Raw genomic sequence first — 17,447 nt, forward strand, 5'->3', positions numbered from 1 at the left:
GCAACCATACGTTTATGATGACTTAGGTAGGGGCGTGTACTTATATTATGGAAATGTAGATGAAGAATGAATGAAAATATGGAAATGTATACAAATACAACAAGATCATATGGCATTACACATAGCATATATATATATATCATACAACTATCTACTATCACGTATATATGATATAGCATTGTTACAAATTTTGCTAATAGGTTTAATCGATGATGATTATTTTCAGGAAAGAATTGTTTAAAGCTACTACGTTTGAGCTCCTCATAAGTTTAGGTGAAATATTACTGATGGATCATAAAGATTTCGAAGTGCGCACATTTTAAAGAAGATTAGCAACGGCTTTAAGCAAGCGGTATGAAACTAGGAAAAAATGGATTGCTAGTTCTAACACATTCTTATCCTGGAACTGCCATACTGTTAAGCATCCTAACTGACAGAATCAATTGTTTTCGCTTCGCAGTCCACCACAGAGATAGAATAGGTATTCAATAAAAATGGCAGCAGCGGATTACGGCGAAGATTAGGGCTACGATCTAATTCCAAACTTGTGAAACACAATTGCCTTTCGCTATTGTGGAACATGTGGCTACGTGACGGCATAACGGTTTAAGAAATTAATCACAAATTACGACACGATTGCCAGCGTTTGGTCATCATGTATGATGATGCTGTACCCTAATAAATGGTAAAAGAAAATGTTTCTGGCTTCTGTTACGATTTCTAATTGATTTAATTGGTTGATTGCACATTGAGTGCGTCTGTAGATAACGGCAACTTACCTATGTGTTCGGGCGGCAGGTCTCATCCTCTTCTTGTGTCGAAACATAAACCTGCTGTTAATATGCCGTTCAACGTGATTTTTGATAATACTCGGACTGGTACTTGCTCCTCAATGTTCCATATCGTTCCCTTAGGTTTTGCTAGTTTGAGATGTATGGAATCGTCGCTCTTGACATAACTGCTGAGGTTGTTCATTGCGATTGTGAAGTTGATGGATCCTATGAATCCCCGGAAAAATGTTTTAGCCATCACGTTGCTCAAAATATTAATCATATTAAGGTGTAAATAAAGCGTGCATTTTCTATAGAACCTGTTCAAGCGGAAAGACGACTAGAGCATTATTGTAAACCGGCCCGCAACAATATTAAGGTTATAGCAATACGCTGCTTTATTACACAAACCATGTAGAAGTAGCTACGGCCTTATGTCCAATCGTACGGGTTTCGCGCAGGGCAATGGGTAAGGCCATCCGGGAAGAAACAAAAACCGGTGGGCGGCAAAATTGCATTATATGTCATAAAAAACAATGCTTTTCATACGGTATGTTCTTCTCTTGATGTTGCTAACTCTAGTTACAATAACGATACTGCAAGTTATTGTAACAAACCGAAGTAACCAATAACATTACCAAGAGGCCAGAGAATAGCTTTCATTACGTTCCGTTTTGCGCTTACGTTCGAACCATCGAACGACAGTGATTCTCCTATGAACCAAACATATAAAAAAAATGAGGTTGTTTGCTAATTTTAAAAAAACCAAACAACTGCCATGTTTCCATATTTTTTTTCATATTGGTTTCATCTGTAAAACTGAATATATCAGAGGACGATTTGTAATGACTATCACGCGATACGCTTTGACTACTGGCTGTAGTTTCGACTTGTGCGTATCCTGAGTGATATGTAAAATAAAAGGAAACGAGTGCAAAATAAATTGATATTTTACTATGGAGACTGGTGTTTGTCAAATGACGGTTATAATCTACAGTGATACTCAGTCTGGCCTACTATCACCACAAAAATATTAAGGACATTAGTTAAATAAACCTAACGAGTGAGGAAAGGAGAACCAGAAAGTGCCGATTTGGTCCGAATTGTCATTAACAAATAGTCGATGATATAATTTTTGTTCAAATAGCTGCTATTTATTTATTCAACTTCTGTGCGCTGAAGGGCGGGAAGATGATTTGAGAGAATTGAAATCACAATACCCTCCAGCTTACACAGTTGACGTGATTGAACCAAAGGACGCGTTTTGTTTCGTATTAGCATCGTCATACAACAATTAAGAGCTCAAACATTTGGATAAGCTATAAAAAAAGTTTAAAGAAAGTCCTCTCTACAGTTGCAACTGAGTTGTACAAATGAAAAATCACAGAGGCTCCGATTGGCTATCACGGTGAATTTGTATTTTGTTAGCGGGGCGGAAATTCCTCCGTAGAAAAACGGGACAAGTTTACATTGATCTTTTATACATACTACAGGAAGATATAGTACGGGAATAAAGAGAAGCCTCTATAAACACTTGTTGCTTGAGGTCATTCCCTCAACAAAATTCCACTTCGTCTCCACTTCGATATCGTCTACTGTAACAATCCACTCGTATTTTGGGTATTACGATCACTTTTTGTTCGGTTTTGAGCGAATCCGATCATACCTTTTTTTGGGCTAGATTTATTTTACAGCCAGAGTTCTGTATTTTTTTTATACGTAAGCGCTTTTTCAAAAAATTATTTTGTTTATTAACTAATAGTGGTTTATAGCGGATTGGATGCACCCACGACTAGCCACTGTTGTGCATTTTTTGCTGAGGGTTCGGATTTTCTGTCGAGCTCTGCTTTGTTGACGAGACCGTTGCCATCCTCACGTTCTGCTCTTCAACATGTTCCCTAAAATTTTGCTTTAGTTTTTCGAGCTTGACGGTGGCCTGTTTATACTTTTGCCAGATTTTTCCTTCATTTAGGATTAAATATATTATCGATACGCATGCGACAATACTTGGCCGCGGTAGTTTTTCCTTAAAAGTCTGCTCTGGGTGCTCAAATCCAGGCTTACCGACCGGCTGCTGAGACACCACATCCGTTGAGCCCCAAGCTTACACACCCTCGGCGTTCCCTGCAACATATCGCCTCTCCAATTCCAATTCTCTTGAATAGAATGTTTTTGGAATTCGGTAAACTTCACAACTAGTCACCTTTACATTAATCCGTTAATATATGCCGAGGCTGATACGGAAGGGCTTCAGTATTCACATACATATATATATATATATATATATATATATATATATACAGTACACACATATATATATATACATATATAGATTAGTAAGAGAGTAATTCTTTATTAAAAACATACGGATTATACGAAAGTTATTATTTTGTCTATCTTTGTCTGCAATGAATAATCAGGAAGCAAAAAATGAACGAATAGTAGGTTTGTTCATGATTACCTTGCGATCGTTAATACTGTAACTATATCACAAACGTCTTACGGCCTGTAGGAAAATCTAAAGACTTTATAGTCTAAATCCTCATCACCACTCTCAGTATTTATCCTGTCACTTGTCAAATCCAGCAACGATATCTTTTAAGAAAATATCTCATTTAAGACCGTCTTGACATCTCGGCCTACAATATCGCGTTACGTAATGCATGCTCTGCACGACACATTTTAAGTTCGTACAACCTGCGGAGAGTCGCACTTCAAAAAGCTAGACTGGCGATTTCGAATATAAACTCGAATGTTTTAAAAAATCTGTGTGGTTATTGATTATTAGGGCACCCCTATAACCAACATCTCGTTTCGACTCCTCTGTTAAATCACAGATTATTTTTCTGCGCTAAACATTTAGCAACTCGATAAAATGTTCGCTAGTAGTGCAAGAACGACAGGTGCCAAATATCTATTATTCTGCGCTGAAGATGAGCTGAAGTCGTCGTTACGGATATATTACGACGCGAGTGGCTGAAGCCCATAAATCAAATGCAGCTTACCGAAACATGTCAGAACTTCGAGCTTTTCCAGCGTCAAATGCAAAGCTTTCGAATATAAAGCGGAATGATCCTGGGACTGATTGGGATTAGAGCCTCAAAGGCCTGATAAGGTAGAGCATCCAATGCAACAGATGCACCGAGCAAGGGACCATGCTATGCACAACAGGTTTCAAGCACGTCACCGCATTTTGGACCAATACATGGTAAAACAACAGAAAAATGATTTTTTTTATAAGAATCAACCCATGCTTTATTGAGTTTAAACTCATCTGCTCATAGAAGAGTGGTGGCTTTTTGGGGGACTATTTATTGCAGCTATCTTTTACAAACAAACACTGAATATTATAAATACTATATAAGGTATCAATCAATTAGATTTCACGGAATAAAATTTTTAATTATGTTCCTTTATTTGATAGCATTTATCGTGTCGCATATGTCGTTAGAGTTTCGTTTACTTATTAACTAAAAAGCATATGTGAGTGGATTGTACTAGACCGCCGACTAGTGATAATCGTTGCGCTGTTTTAACAGAACTACTAAGCCGAGCAATATGCTTTCATTCAAAAATGTTTATCTATTGTGATTCTAAATACAAGTAATATTATACTTCCTAAATGAGTGTGCCTCTTCTGTCTTCGTAGGACCGTAAAAACCGTAGCGCCAGTAGTTGAACCGATTTTACGCTACAGATGCTTATATGTGACATCGCGAATTTCTATTTTATTAGCTTGTCCAATCTGTTCAACATTGCTAGATAGTGTTTTTTACCACGATCGCGATCCATTAACGATAGGTAGATATACAAAGAAAGAAACGGGAGATGACAATTGTGTCTTCAGTATATATATATAATGAATGATCATTAATAATAATAACAAAACATTGTTCAGTTTCTGCGAAATGTCTGTCAAGCATGTTTATATTATCTGAAATGAGCTTATGGAAATAACGTGATAGAAATTAAGTATGGTAATAAAATTTTGAAAGACATGGTATTTTCGAACTCCAGCGTAGTTAGTGTTCTGACTATTGTTCAATGCCTAAACGATACCCAAATGACTAAAAAAAGTCGAATAAATTATGAATAGATACTTATATTGACCCTGTACAAAATAATAATGGGGTTTGTTTCATATTTGCAATACTACTGCCATATATAAACTGTTATCTCAAGTATGTGCCCACTTTGATTAGCTTTTGGAACTTCTTTAGTGAATATCTCATAGCCATATCATTGCACCTAGCCTAGAGAATGAAGTGCTGTCCGTTATGATCAAACGGAATGGCAAGATGGCTTGGAATTTAAACAGTCATCAAACATAAATGAGCTGTCAAGCGTCTCAAGGGAGTAGGACGGGAGCCAATTGGCTAAGTATGCAGAACGAAAAAATCTCTCGATGGCGGGGGTTGTGTAGACGAAGTAGGATGTAAACTTTGTTGTACGAAACAGTCCCACAACGTTTCTGGTTCTGACGAATCATTTTCAGTCTATAAGAAACAGCAATGCATTTCCGATCTTACATCAAGCAAAAAAGTTGAAAAACAAATAACTAGGAAGCAAAATATTCGGTGTCCGCACACTTTTTCTTGACAAATTAGACCAAGCCTCCGTAAATTGGAAGTTATTTATGGAAAAGTAGCTTGTCTTGATGTTATATTCGAGCTTTCCGTTATAATAAATAAATTCCCGTTACGAATATATTTGAAACGCTTTTGTGACCCATAGTTCAGCTAACAATTTAAAGACGGCTTATAGATATAGCTTTAAATTGGAAACCAGTTTAGATAAGGACTACGCATGGTTAACTGATGAAGGCACACAGATGTTACAAAATAAATCTGAATTCGTAAAGCACAGTCATTAAAATGTCTCTGATTTTCAGTTTTCGCGGTTATGAGGAAAGCATAAAGAATGCCATTTACTGAAGTAATCAGAGTGCCTAATTTTGTAGTATCCAGCCTTTATTTATATATTGTTGATTCAGCGTGTTATTATATTATCTGCCGAATCAGCATACATTTTTGTCTTCTATATATAATGGACAAGGCAATAAGGAACCTAGTTAATCATAATAGCTGACAATTGGCGTTATGTTTAGATAACAGGACAAGCTTTTACTGCACCTGTGCTAATTTTTCTCGAGAGGGTAGACAAACTATTATAGGGAAGTTAATGTTCATGAATATCAACGATAATATTTGAAGTGAGTAGGGGCTGGTGCTCCCATCAGGAGTTAGGCTAGACTCGGCGCTGAACAACATAAACGCTTTATGTAAAATAATGGGTTGTATGAAGGACGCGCCTGTTAACCTGACTTTCAAGAAGCTTCTCGACGAAGTAATGTATAAATTTTTCACCGATCATATGACGATGTACACCTCTGTAGCGAACGAAATTTATATCGAATCGCGAAAAGTATGATAATATCTCAGAATAGTATATATTAAATGAGAAAATGATATTCTTCGCAAAGTACGTAGCCGTACTATACAACCCCGGCACTTCGAGGTACGTGTTTAGCCGAAAAAGGTTTTCATGACACTATTGTGTAGAGTTGCTGAGCTTAAGTTTATCATTCATATGATAGAAATTGTGAAATCTTCTGCTACAAGAGCATGTGATGCCACTTTTTTGTGTTTTTGGTAAGAGGACCGGATTTCTTTAACTAAATTTATAAAACCTGCTATTATCAAAGTTTCGCTTCATTTATTTAATTTACTCAAATTTCTTGATGTGGGTGTGCCGTATCCTATTAAACGAGGTTGCAGAAATAGAACAGACCTTATAAAATAATTGGTTCTCGTAATTCGCACTATGCCAATAAAGACAGCCAAAATGGAGTAATATTAGCAAATGCGTTCTGGCTATTTAGCAGATTTTTCTTAATATTGTATTATAATTCAGCGCATATTTTTGAAACAACGTACTGCCTATGTCGATGTCATTGAGGGCGGATTGTTCGTGTCCATGTGATTCCAATAAACGCTTAAAATCCGTTCGGCAAATACCAAAGGTTGAATAGAAGCTATCTGAAGCAACTATATTTGAGCATTATCATAGCTTACTATTTTGGATCTACTACGAATGTGAAGAACGTTCTACATGCAAATGCCAAAGAAGAGATTAGGTAAGTGCTTTGTAGCAGTAGATTTCGTATTTGCAGTTGGAATTTCCAAGCGAATCTTTCTTGTTGTTTTGCATTATGTTTTAGGGGTCATCGATAGGAAAAAGCTTTTAAACCTATAAAATATATAATTATTAAATAATTAATAACTGGAGAGATTAAAAATAAGCGAAAACTTGGTTTTCTAGAGGATATTCTAGAGACAAGGACGTTATCATTTGATCTCGATGTCGAATTAATGTACCTTAATAGGGTAGAGTTCATTTCAGGCAGATTTCTTTATGATGCTTTGAACCTTTCCTAAGCTATATTAAACCGCCCTTGCTGCTCGTCCTCTATAAGATATTATGTATATATAAGGAATGGCATACACTTACATACTAAGCTTATTTTAATGTAACTTAGATGTTGTCACACACTACACCATGCTTGAAATCATTCTCTTCCTTTTCGCCTTTGCCTAGTTTATCCTTTCTATGATTGACTATGCTATAGACTTACATGATCTTCTATTAGATTCTCAATTTTGAAAATAACTGAACTGTGAAAACCTTTCAAAAGCTAAACATCAAAAATACGAAACGTGTCACTTAAGAACCATAGTTGTAAGCTGGAAACACTCTAAAATGCTTTTTGAAATGTCTCTCTTACCACAGGCTTTCAGAATCATCCTGGAACTCTACTTTGTGAAGGCATTCGAGCGTCATCAACTCACGAATGCTCCTGGTAATTATTAATGAAAAAAAGATAAAACAACAGCTGAAAATAACTCAGTATTTGAGTCACAGACACGATCATGTCTCAGTAATCATAAATCACTGCGCGCTCCTACGTATTGCACCCACTGTATTCGTTTAACAGCCTATCCCAAAATTTTTAGCCTAAGTCGATTTAGATAAGAGAAGTCCAACCAAATGAATTACGTCGTGTAAAAAATATAGTTGGCTACGTGGAGGTACAGTTCCTTACATGCTGCTTTTCTTAAGTAATTTACTATGAAATTTACGTCTTATTGATGATCTTGTTATATCCATCCGAACCTTCTTCATAAATTATAAAATAGATTGATTACATTAATTAAATTTTTCGAATTTTCAGTTTGCTTTTGAAGCCGTTATGCATTACTTCAGACGGCTGACCCTTTTCGGTACAGGACGTAATTTGTCCGCGCCCGGTTTCGAACCTGAATCACCACGTGAGCAGAAGTTTACCAAACAAACACACTACTATTTCACCATTATGAGGACAGGATAAGCAGTTTTCGAGACGCTTTGTCCAATGCTGTCTGCACTTACTTTAGCATCGTCTTTCTAGCTTGCCATCTTGTAGCTGGCAGTGAGCGTTCGTTTCTGCGACTCGTGCAGAAGGCATTCATTTCTTTACTAGCTTGTCAAAGCCGCTCATCTTTCTGCCATAAATATGCCGTCTAACAGATTCGTCGACCTTGGACTCCTTGCCTGTGTCCTATTCTGTTGGAGTTTCACGTACTTTCCTCATGTCCTATTTGAGTTCAACTCAGGAGTTCTTCTTGTGTTTTGGGGACTAGTTGCGCTCGACTTCGTAGGTGAGGATTTCGATAATCTTTATCAAGTGGACGAATTTCACGGACCATCGGGCCAGCTCTTCGCCAACGGGCTACTCAAGTTATTAATCGCACTAACGTAATAGCACCGTACACGTATGTGCCTTATCGCACTAACTGGGTCATTGTGATGAACCTGCCGGTAATTGTGTTGATGTTTTTATAATTATAGTTGCCGTTTCGTTGTTCATGGAACTAACGCGTTATGACGCAGAAATAGTAAATAAAGGGAAACATGTTAAAGAAAAAGCATTCTGCTGTCATGTACGTTAAGGTTGCAGTTACAGTAGAGCTCAGTCTGGGCCAGTATATTTTAAAATTACTTTTTATATATTGAAGCAAAAAAAAGTTACTGGTTGCTTGTCTTCAGTTCACAAAGGCAAGGGCGCAACTCGGAAAAAGTCGAAACTTTATACTGGCAGTATTTTTGAAGTGTTGAAGTTCGAGCGTTGCGTAGTCTATCGAGCAGAGTATTACCAAATAGAAAAAGAAAAAAACAAGGCGTTCAAATTGTTGTAATTTATTATTTTACTATAACTTCAATCGAAAAAATTTCGATTCATGTTTTGAGGTACGAGCTATTAGGAAGAACTGAGGGCATCGTCCGCCCCATACCTCATGAATTCTATCGATATTATTGCGCAATCACAACTTGATAAATAACAATAGCACTCGTTTCCTATTCGTTCCACCTTCGTTCAACTGTAGATTCGATCGTTTAGGTAAACCCGAATAAAACAGACAAATTACATCTGTACTCCTAATGCATCTGAGCCTAACGAAAAAAACGAAAGAAACGCGAATTACATGAAGAGTTACTGTGACTTGACTACACTTCATGGAAAATACTCGATTCAAAGACGGAATACGGTGGGGATCAACAGTTCATATCTGCCAAAAAAACGTTAACGTCGAGGCCGCATTGTGACAGCACAACCCCGCTACGATGGAAAAATTTGTGTTAGTCAAATAAATTTACTTTTTCAATGATGTGTACCTCAAATGTGTATGGAATAATTAACTTTGAAGATGTTTAATTCAATTCCAATAAACTTCATTCAACCAATTTCAAATTTTATCTAGGAACTACAATTGCAAGTTTTCTTCGTTGGCTACACCTTCAGTAACTCATGCAAATGATCTGTGAGGTCGCTTCAGGTTATAAGCAAAGTAGAAAATAATAAGCTGCCTTTGCAGTCTGCCAATGGTTGAATATGCAAACTGATTGTAAGCTCCATCGAAAAAGATTACTTCTTTTTCGACACCTTTTTACATCTCTCAAAGTTATTTCTCTTTGATTGAAACCGCAGCACGGCAGACATAAACATGAAATCATAAAGTAAGATGCGCCGGCTCGAAAATGAACCCCAGTAACTCAACGACTCAGACATAACTCTGGGTAAAATTCAACTAAAACAAAATTAATCCAAGTTAGTCTAAAATATTTAAAAAAAAAAAAAGAAAAAAATTACCTTTCAGAAAAAATCCAGAACTTGCTTCCGAAGATAATGCAGAATGATGATCGTGCTAACGTCTACTACGTCAATTGTTCTATTTGCCTTCGGTGCCACCAAAATTCTCACAATAGTGATAATACTGCATGCCGGATGGATGACTCAAACATATAACTTTCAAATGCAGATGTACACGCAGCTGTCCTACAGTTTATAAAAAAAATAAATTAATATTTAAATTCTGTAATTCCTGTTCGGCTATCTTCCCTATAATGTATCTTAGTTCTTTGTATTGACCGTAGAAATTGAAGTGCTATATCGTGTACTCCTTCTATCTTTCGATTCAGTTAATTTGTTTTGTCACCCGTTTGTGCCGTTCCTACAGCCTAAATCACATAGAAAGGCTAGTAAATGAGATTATGTATCGTGCATGAATTAACGAGTGAAAATAATTAGTTAATTAATAATAAGCTGGATTGCGTTCGAGTGAAATAAGCATATTATCATTATTTCTTTTATTAAGATGAAACAAGTGGGCAACAACTCTTTTCTATGATCGTGTAGAGTAAATCAAAGCAGATGAAAAAATATCCAAGAATAATGTATCCAAGGGATATTGTAAAACTAATTCTGTGGATTGTTATTATTAAGGCTATAATAAAATGTTATTAGTAATCTCGTGCCTATTATCTGACAAACGAATGACGCTAAAAGCCTTTGTTTTTATATAAAATAAAATACATCATATACACTTGTTTGAAAATGGAACTCGCGATATTCATAGTACGAAATAAAATGTTCACTTAGTTTCAACACAAAAACAGAGATTTTAAAGTTCAATACAATTTATTATGTTACATTACTACTGATACGCACATAAAAAACATAACCGATAGGTGATTTTCGCGAATGGAAAGGTTTCCATTTTCAAGTAAACTTATTCTTTTTATTATTTTATGTTATTTATTTTTCTTATTACCAGAAACCGCAGATATAGAAAATTCAGATCATTACCGGTAACGAACAAGTCCTTATGATAATAAGATCAGTAATAATAGCCTTGTATTTTAAAGCGTTTTTCATCACCCAGCTCTAATACTTTTTCTCGTTGTCTTAAAAATGCAAGTTTTTTTTTAGCACCTGAAGCTACTGTCTTACGCTGCCGGTTGTTGATTGCTTCTTATTTGCGTACGAACAAGATAAAATTTAGTATTAAACGATATCTCTTACGCGGTTACTTAATATTCTTATATATATGTATGAAGTAATTATATATATATATATATATTTCTCTTTTTTTCTCTAGAACGTGTTCCGATATCTTTCTCTATATTTCACGTGCATTCGATCATCGTTGTTTTTCCACTTTCTAATAATATTCGACAATATTACACGATTCCTCTTCTTTGCGTATATCTTATATATACTATGATATTAATAGTAAGAATAAGGGGTGTATCACCATGAAGGATTAATTCTACCATTTTTTTTTGTCATGCCTCGTCTTCCTATATCTCCTCTGTGATTCGTTTGCCTGAACTATTCCTAATTTCGCCTCAGATGTATCTCACGTATATCAAGTGTCCCACTATAATTTGTGTGTTGATTGGATTGATGTTGTTGTATGACGTACGCGATCTTCGAGTTTTATTGATTTTCTTTACATTCTGTCTAACTCATTGCAAAAATGAAAAGGACACCAATATGTGTTACCAATGGAAAATAGCAACATAGAAATTACGAAGCTTTTTATTACAGTTGGATAGTCAGCGGTTTAAGTTGAAAATTTGACCTAATGGTATATTTCATGTCACGACGATTATCAGGAACAATCATAGTTACATCAGCTTACACACAAGAAAAATGCGGTGATTATCATCGAATGTGCTAGGTAATGCGCATACCCAGTAAAACAGATTCAGGTCTTTGTTTAAAATTATTGCAAAATTTATTCGACAATTAAATGTCTTACTACTAAGCTTGTACAAATTACTCGACTGAGCTGATCGTTAACTAGTGAGCTAGCATTAGCTATAGCTAGATGAATTCACGCCTTCACCAAAAAAGTACCACACGGATCACCAAAAAAGTACCACACGAGCATGGCGGACGTTGAATTAAGAAACTGTAAAGCCGATGTGACTATCCAAACATTTTTTGCTTCAATAAGCCCGAAAACGGAGACATAAAAACGAGCAAATGCTATCATTAACAGACTCTCTATTTCAAACATGTCTTGTGCTTTGTACACCTGTTTCGATTCGATCCTCGCTCGTCGTTTAGGTCTGTCTCCAACCTGCTGTTCTTTCGAGCTATCACCCACCAACTGTTTCACATAGAACTATCAATGCCATCATTTTTCTCGCTGCTTTTTCTTCAGTCTACCTTATTGTCGTCCCGATCACCATCATCATCGTGGCGGAGTGTTTGCGTCTGTTTCGATGGTTGCTGCTGCTGAACTTGATGCTGCATTTGAAGTGAGTCAGCTCTAACGTCGAACGGGACCCCGTTAGCCAGTTTTGGCTGATTGGCGTCGAGCTCGATGTGAAGCGTATTCCGCATCCATCGAATGTGTCGTTCGCACAGGGTTCTCTGCCACTGCTCACCGGTACAGAGCACATCTCTAACAAACACTTGCTCATCCTGTGTTGCGCGGTTCACCCGTGTAGGGTCCTTATGATCTTTACTCACCGAGCGTAACCGTTTGTCGGCCGACTTGAGTAAACCAAGACATGCAAGAACGCAGAAGCGACGATGTTGCCATAAGGCTTCATGGCCTGATTAAGGTAGAAAAGTAAACATGAACATAAATAACATGAACTAAATGCTTGCACACGAAATTTGCATGTGTGTATGTAAAGGTATTGTAACCAATGAATAAGAGGGTAGAATATTGTGCATTTATAATAATATACATTAGCAATACACCGCTTTTTCTACTCAGTTTCAACGTTCGTCTACCCTGCAGACTATTTTTCAATACAAGAACGGATAAGCTCGTACACGTAATGTTATTTTAATAACTAACAGCCGTCCGCTGGCATTTCACCAATTTAACAAAGGGCCCTGTTATTTTTCTCAAGCAAAAACTTACCTGTAAACAGTACTAACCTGGAAAGGTATGTATTAAATCCGTAATAAATTGAAGTTCAGCCTGGAACAGCGGTCGGGAATTGACACGCAATAAAACGTACTGTCTATATGACATTCCCGAATGGTCTGAAACATGTGACTGTAGGAAATCTTTGCTACGTTGCAGTTCGCTCTCGATGATCAATGGGGCTCCCTCGACATATTCGCGAACAAGATGCCGTCGATAGTCCCATGCATGATAATTAGAGAAGTATCTACCGCGAGGAATAACACATTAAAGTATAATAAGGAAAAAAACAATTTTTTTTTGTTGTGGAATCCAGAAATAAAGGCTTCCTACCCTTAACCGTATGTTTCTGTACTGTTCCGAGTCTTTGAAATGATGTAGTTGTAAAGTACTTGTCTACTAAATTTCAGGGCGGATGTGATAATTTCGGAGCGTGGATGCCGCTCATGTCATGCTGAAAACCAGCCGTCTGAAGCGATACCTAGCCGTAGTACTAATCATAAAACTCATAAGATTTATTCCCTAGGTACTGTTTTAAAATGTAAGATCACTAACTAGATTCTAACTAGATAACTAGAAACTTTTTTAATTTGTGGAAAATTTCGAGGGTTTTCAAAAGTCTGTCGATTTCTAAAAAGATTCGAAAAATACGCTCACTAGGCACATTGATCCTGTCATAGAGTCTAACGAAAATCTAATAAGTTGTTGTATGTTTAAGGATAAAACTGAAGGGGGCCATTAAGGAGATTAGTAACTTCGCTAACTCAATTTTTAAATGTCCATGTTTTTATTCGAATTTTACGTCCTAACCACGACTCTTTTTATGATCTTTCGTCTAAAAACATTTTCATCATAAAAATATTATTAAGTACCTAATGACATACATTTCAAGTCAAATTTTCAATGTATCCTCTTATTATCTATATGTATATATAGTCCACCTATTATTAATAGGGATCTCCTTTTCCTTATCAAATATTGTTGTATTAGATAGTTAAAGCTAAAACTCACTTCGTAGCCATTGTGTCGCAGAGCTGAAGTTCGCTGTGCAGAACAGCTTGTCTCCTCTCCAACGGATAGTTTTCCATTTCTTGCCCCAGTAACCATTTTCGATGTGAAAATGCCTCCGCAGTTTTCGGCTTACGAGACAGCGCCAGTTGAGATAATTGAAGTTCCTGCTGAAGGCTGAGTTTACGCTGAAGGTACAGGAGTTTGCGGTGATTCCATGCTACGGCCAACTCGGGATTTAGCAGCAACAACACATTCGTCAGTTGAATTAGCTGTGAATGAAGGTTGATTAAAGAAGGTTAAAAAAGAAAGAAGCGAACGCCTATCAAGGTACTTGACATGGACCATATTTTATGTTCTACAGGCCTCAGAGAAGGATTTTTACCTGGTCAGGGGGAATACATTGGTATTGCCGTGTAACAAGCAGCGCAAGAATCCCTTGTTGCACCGATATCATGGAAGAACTCATATTGAAGGAACAGAACATCTACCCCGCGATAAGCACTTGGTATTTTTGAGGCATAATATTTATAAATGACCGTTGTCTAAACCATTGTGCGCATACTAACAGCAGGTCAGTACGGGTACAACTAAGTTTGTATCATAGCTTCTGGTCTTCAATCCCTAACTCTTCTAATATACGTTTAATGTACACAAAATAATGAACAAATTATATATATTAATCCACCCAAAGGTGTTGCGTTGGTCCACGTATGCATAAGACAATCGTGACATACTTCTATATGAAAAAAGACATATTTCTATATGGTTGAGCACACGACAGATTTTTTATGGGAATGCGTCACTTAGACATCACATTGTTATTTCTTCCATGTGCTAGCATTTTTAATTAGCATTGACCTACCTACATATGCTCTAAAATAAATTATTGCACAGATAGCCATCGCTATAATACACCCGCCGCATATGGCTTGTACCCAAATTGTTCGTGACTGCGTCCATTTTCTTGCTTTTATATTTAAATTTTAAGCTAAAACACACACATACACACATATATATGTATATACATATAAGCAGGGTCGGACAGAAGTCTCTTGACAATTAAAAAAATTTATTTACAGATATATACTGTTTATTGAATATATATAAAGCATACACATGTAAAAAGCATGTATCATAAACAGCGTAGACGTAAACTGTCACGAAAATTTTCTTTATATACATATATATATATATTTATAATAAAAATATAAAAAAACTTATACATATGCATGCACAAGTTTGCCTGTTTCTGTGTTACCACAATAACGCTGTTTAGATTGCATCAAAACACGGCATTATGCAATGCCGTCAATCCATTGAGAATGAATATTTATTACGTAATCGCTAACGACGTGTCTTCTTAAGTGATCGATTAAGCATGTTCTTTCAACACAATAATATAAGCGTAGATACGGAAACAGTGTCTAACAGCGTTTCAAATCCACCACAATCTCAAATAGCAAGTGAATTAAAACACTTTAATCCAGTGACTACAATAATAATAATAAAAAAAAAAAAAAGATAAATTTACTCACTTTCTCAGTATCGTAGCAGCCTAAAAGTTGCTGACTGGCAAAGGTGTAGACGGGTGTAACGCACCAGGATTCGAGGCCAAGGTGGTTTTCGACCACGTAAACGGGACTGCGGTTCGAGCGTTCCGCGCTATTCTCTTTGATTACTACATCGAAGCTCTCTAGGAGAGCGTGTTTTCTAAGCAGTGCTTCGAGATCGCACACGATTCGCTGGCACAGTTCTGACACCCCCATCTTGACTGCTTTTGTTTATCTTCTATTTGTATATATCAATATATGTATATATTAATACATACTACGTTATTTGTTTTGTTTGTTTTTGCACGTTCGTTTTTATCACGGCCTGACTTTTTCTCTCTCGCTTTTTTGTGCTTATTGATTTTCTCGTGCAGCGATAGCAGCAAATAATGTCAATCCGGCATCTAAACCACATGAAACACTCATCCAGGCATAGACATTCACCTTACCACAAATCGAACAGGGGTACATCAGATCCGCGGACAATTCAGCATCAGGCCACAGGTTCGGGGGTAGTAGACGGGGTAAATCTATGATATGTGATACGACATGAAGGATCCCTTACAGGAAAACAAAGCTCAGCTTCTCAAACAATTCCATTTCCAACCACTGGTTGGCACTACCCGTTAGTTGACGTGAGTAGCGATTAATTACGCTGGAATCCTTCGACGTTCAACGAGGTAGCTCAGGTTAAGGAAACTTTAAACACTCTCAAGAAAATCGGAGGGTAGACTTGTCAGAAGCTTGACTTGCTGGTCAGTTTAAGGCAGCCGTTGACTCTTGATCACGTTTCCCTCGTGGACAGCCTACAAAACCACGATCTGTTTTGGTTGACTATTCTATGAGAATTAATCGGCTAGAAAGAACGTTAAGGCCAACAGAATGCTAAGCAAGCTTATATCTATTACTGGCCTGTCGTCAATAGATTGGGTGCTAGGTAAACGTCTGCAAGAGAAAGGGGCGCTAACAAGTAACACAGTCCTGATACAAACCACAAGCTGTTTTCGCAGCACTAGTCTACGTAACTGTCTGGGTACTGCTAGAGTCAGCAGTACTCTTCTCACGATTTCCGCTATACTGCGTTTATTTCTGGCTGCTCACAATCGTACAGCTCTTCTTGTTGGTGCACAACAAGCTACCAGTACGCTGATTTGCATCAGGACTCAACATACGCAGATCCTCACGCTTGACGTGATTGCCTCGCCTAACATCTACCGTCAATTACTATGGTTTGGCGTACGTCAAATGAAGCGGTTGTCTACGAGGGCTTGATGATCGCCACTGAACACTACGGAGCGGCCGCAAATATCCGATCGCAATACCAAAAGCACAGTTGCGCGCGTTAATAAGCAGATCTACTATGGCATTGGTCTACGGCGAATCCCAGCTGCCGTCCCAACTACAACGCATAGCTGCTACAGTCGAATTTACCTGTGGTGACAGCAAGACCCTCTAGATTCATTGCGCGGAGTTGGCTTCGCGCAAGCCACTGCAAATGAATGCTATCGCTGAAGCCGTCGCCGCCTCAGTAACATGGACCGTTGGTTCATTATACTTCACCACCCGCCTGCACAAGTGCGAACAGTGATAGTGTTTGCCATAACAACACCTTTCCAGTCGGCCAAACTGGCGGCACGATGAGAGATTTGCTAGTCGTACAGAGATCGCGATTTCGGCTCGTTATTAGCCTTTGTTTGCTCTCGCTGAGTTTTTGCCTGTGTTCGATAGTGATCGAACATCTGTTAAGAGGAGGAATTGAATCTGAGTGACAGCAACAGCTAAGAATGACATCGTAACCCAGACATAGGCAAAACAGAACGCGTGTCATTGATTACCCGGCCCGCAAT

General features: G+C 37.5%; 1 protein-coding gene and 1 long non-coding RNA gene across 4 annotated transcripts; one reads left to right on the top strand and one right to left on the bottom strand.

The window, feature by feature from the left end:
* Positions 1-7,232: 7,232 nt before the first annotated feature.
* LOC111262968 (uncharacterized) lies at positions 7,233-9,445 on the top strand. Its single transcript, XR_002681956.2, has 2 exons — positions 7,233-7,629; positions 8,002-9,445. It is a non-coding gene; the product is annotated as an uncharacterized LOC111262968 (long non-coding RNA).
* Positions 9,446-10,832: 1,387 nt separating this feature from the next.
* On the bottom strand, positions 10,833-17,130 carry temp (protein prenyltransferase alpha subunit repeat-containing protein tempura). 3 transcript variants are annotated; one of them, XM_022837625.2, is made up of 5 exons: positions 17,032-17,130; positions 15,586-16,406; positions 14,051-14,319; positions 13,051-13,286; positions 10,833-12,716 (listed from the first exon to the last, which is right to left on the bottom strand). In XM_022837625.2, the coding sequence occupies exons 2-5, from the start codon at positions 15,814-15,816 to the stop codon at positions 12,316-12,318; spliced, it is 1,137 nt and encodes a 378-aa protein (XP_022693360.1). In that variant the 5' UTR covers positions 15,817-16,406; positions 17,032-17,130; the 3' UTR covers positions 10,833-12,315. The 3 variants fall into 3 exon arrangements, with proteins under 3 accessions (XP_022693360.1, XP_022693361.1, XP_022693359.1); XM_022837626.2 differs by having other exon boundaries at positions 15,586-15,838; positions 17,032-17,123; XM_022837624.2 differs by lacking the exon at positions 17,032-17,130 and adding an exon at positions 16,593-16,894.
* Between the last annotated feature and the right edge of the window lie 317 nt (positions 17,131-17,447).

This window comes from Varroa jacobsoni, unplaced genomic scaffold, assembly GCF_002532875.2.
Source record: "Varroa jacobsoni isolate VJ856 unplaced genomic scaffold, vjacob_1.0 scaffold_716, whole genome shotgun sequence".
Classification (NCBI taxonomy): domain Eukaryota; kingdom Metazoa; phylum Arthropoda; class Arachnida; order Mesostigmata; family Varroidae; genus Varroa; species Varroa jacobsoni.

Bases quoted from the DNA above. Each gene is read 5' to 3' on its own strand.
- temp (XM_022837625.2), bottom strand. From the start codon at position 15,816: ATGGGGGTGTCAGAACTGTGCCAGCGAATCGTGTGCGATCTCGAAGCA. The intron at 14,320-15,585 runs GTGAGTAAATTT...CTTCATTCACAG, and splicing joins GCTGCTACGATACTGAGAAA to CTAATTCAACTGACGAATGT. The intron at 13,287-14,050 runs GTGAGTTTTAGC...TCCTCGCGGTAG, and splicing joins TGCGACACAATGGCTACGAA to ATACTTCTCTAATTATCATG.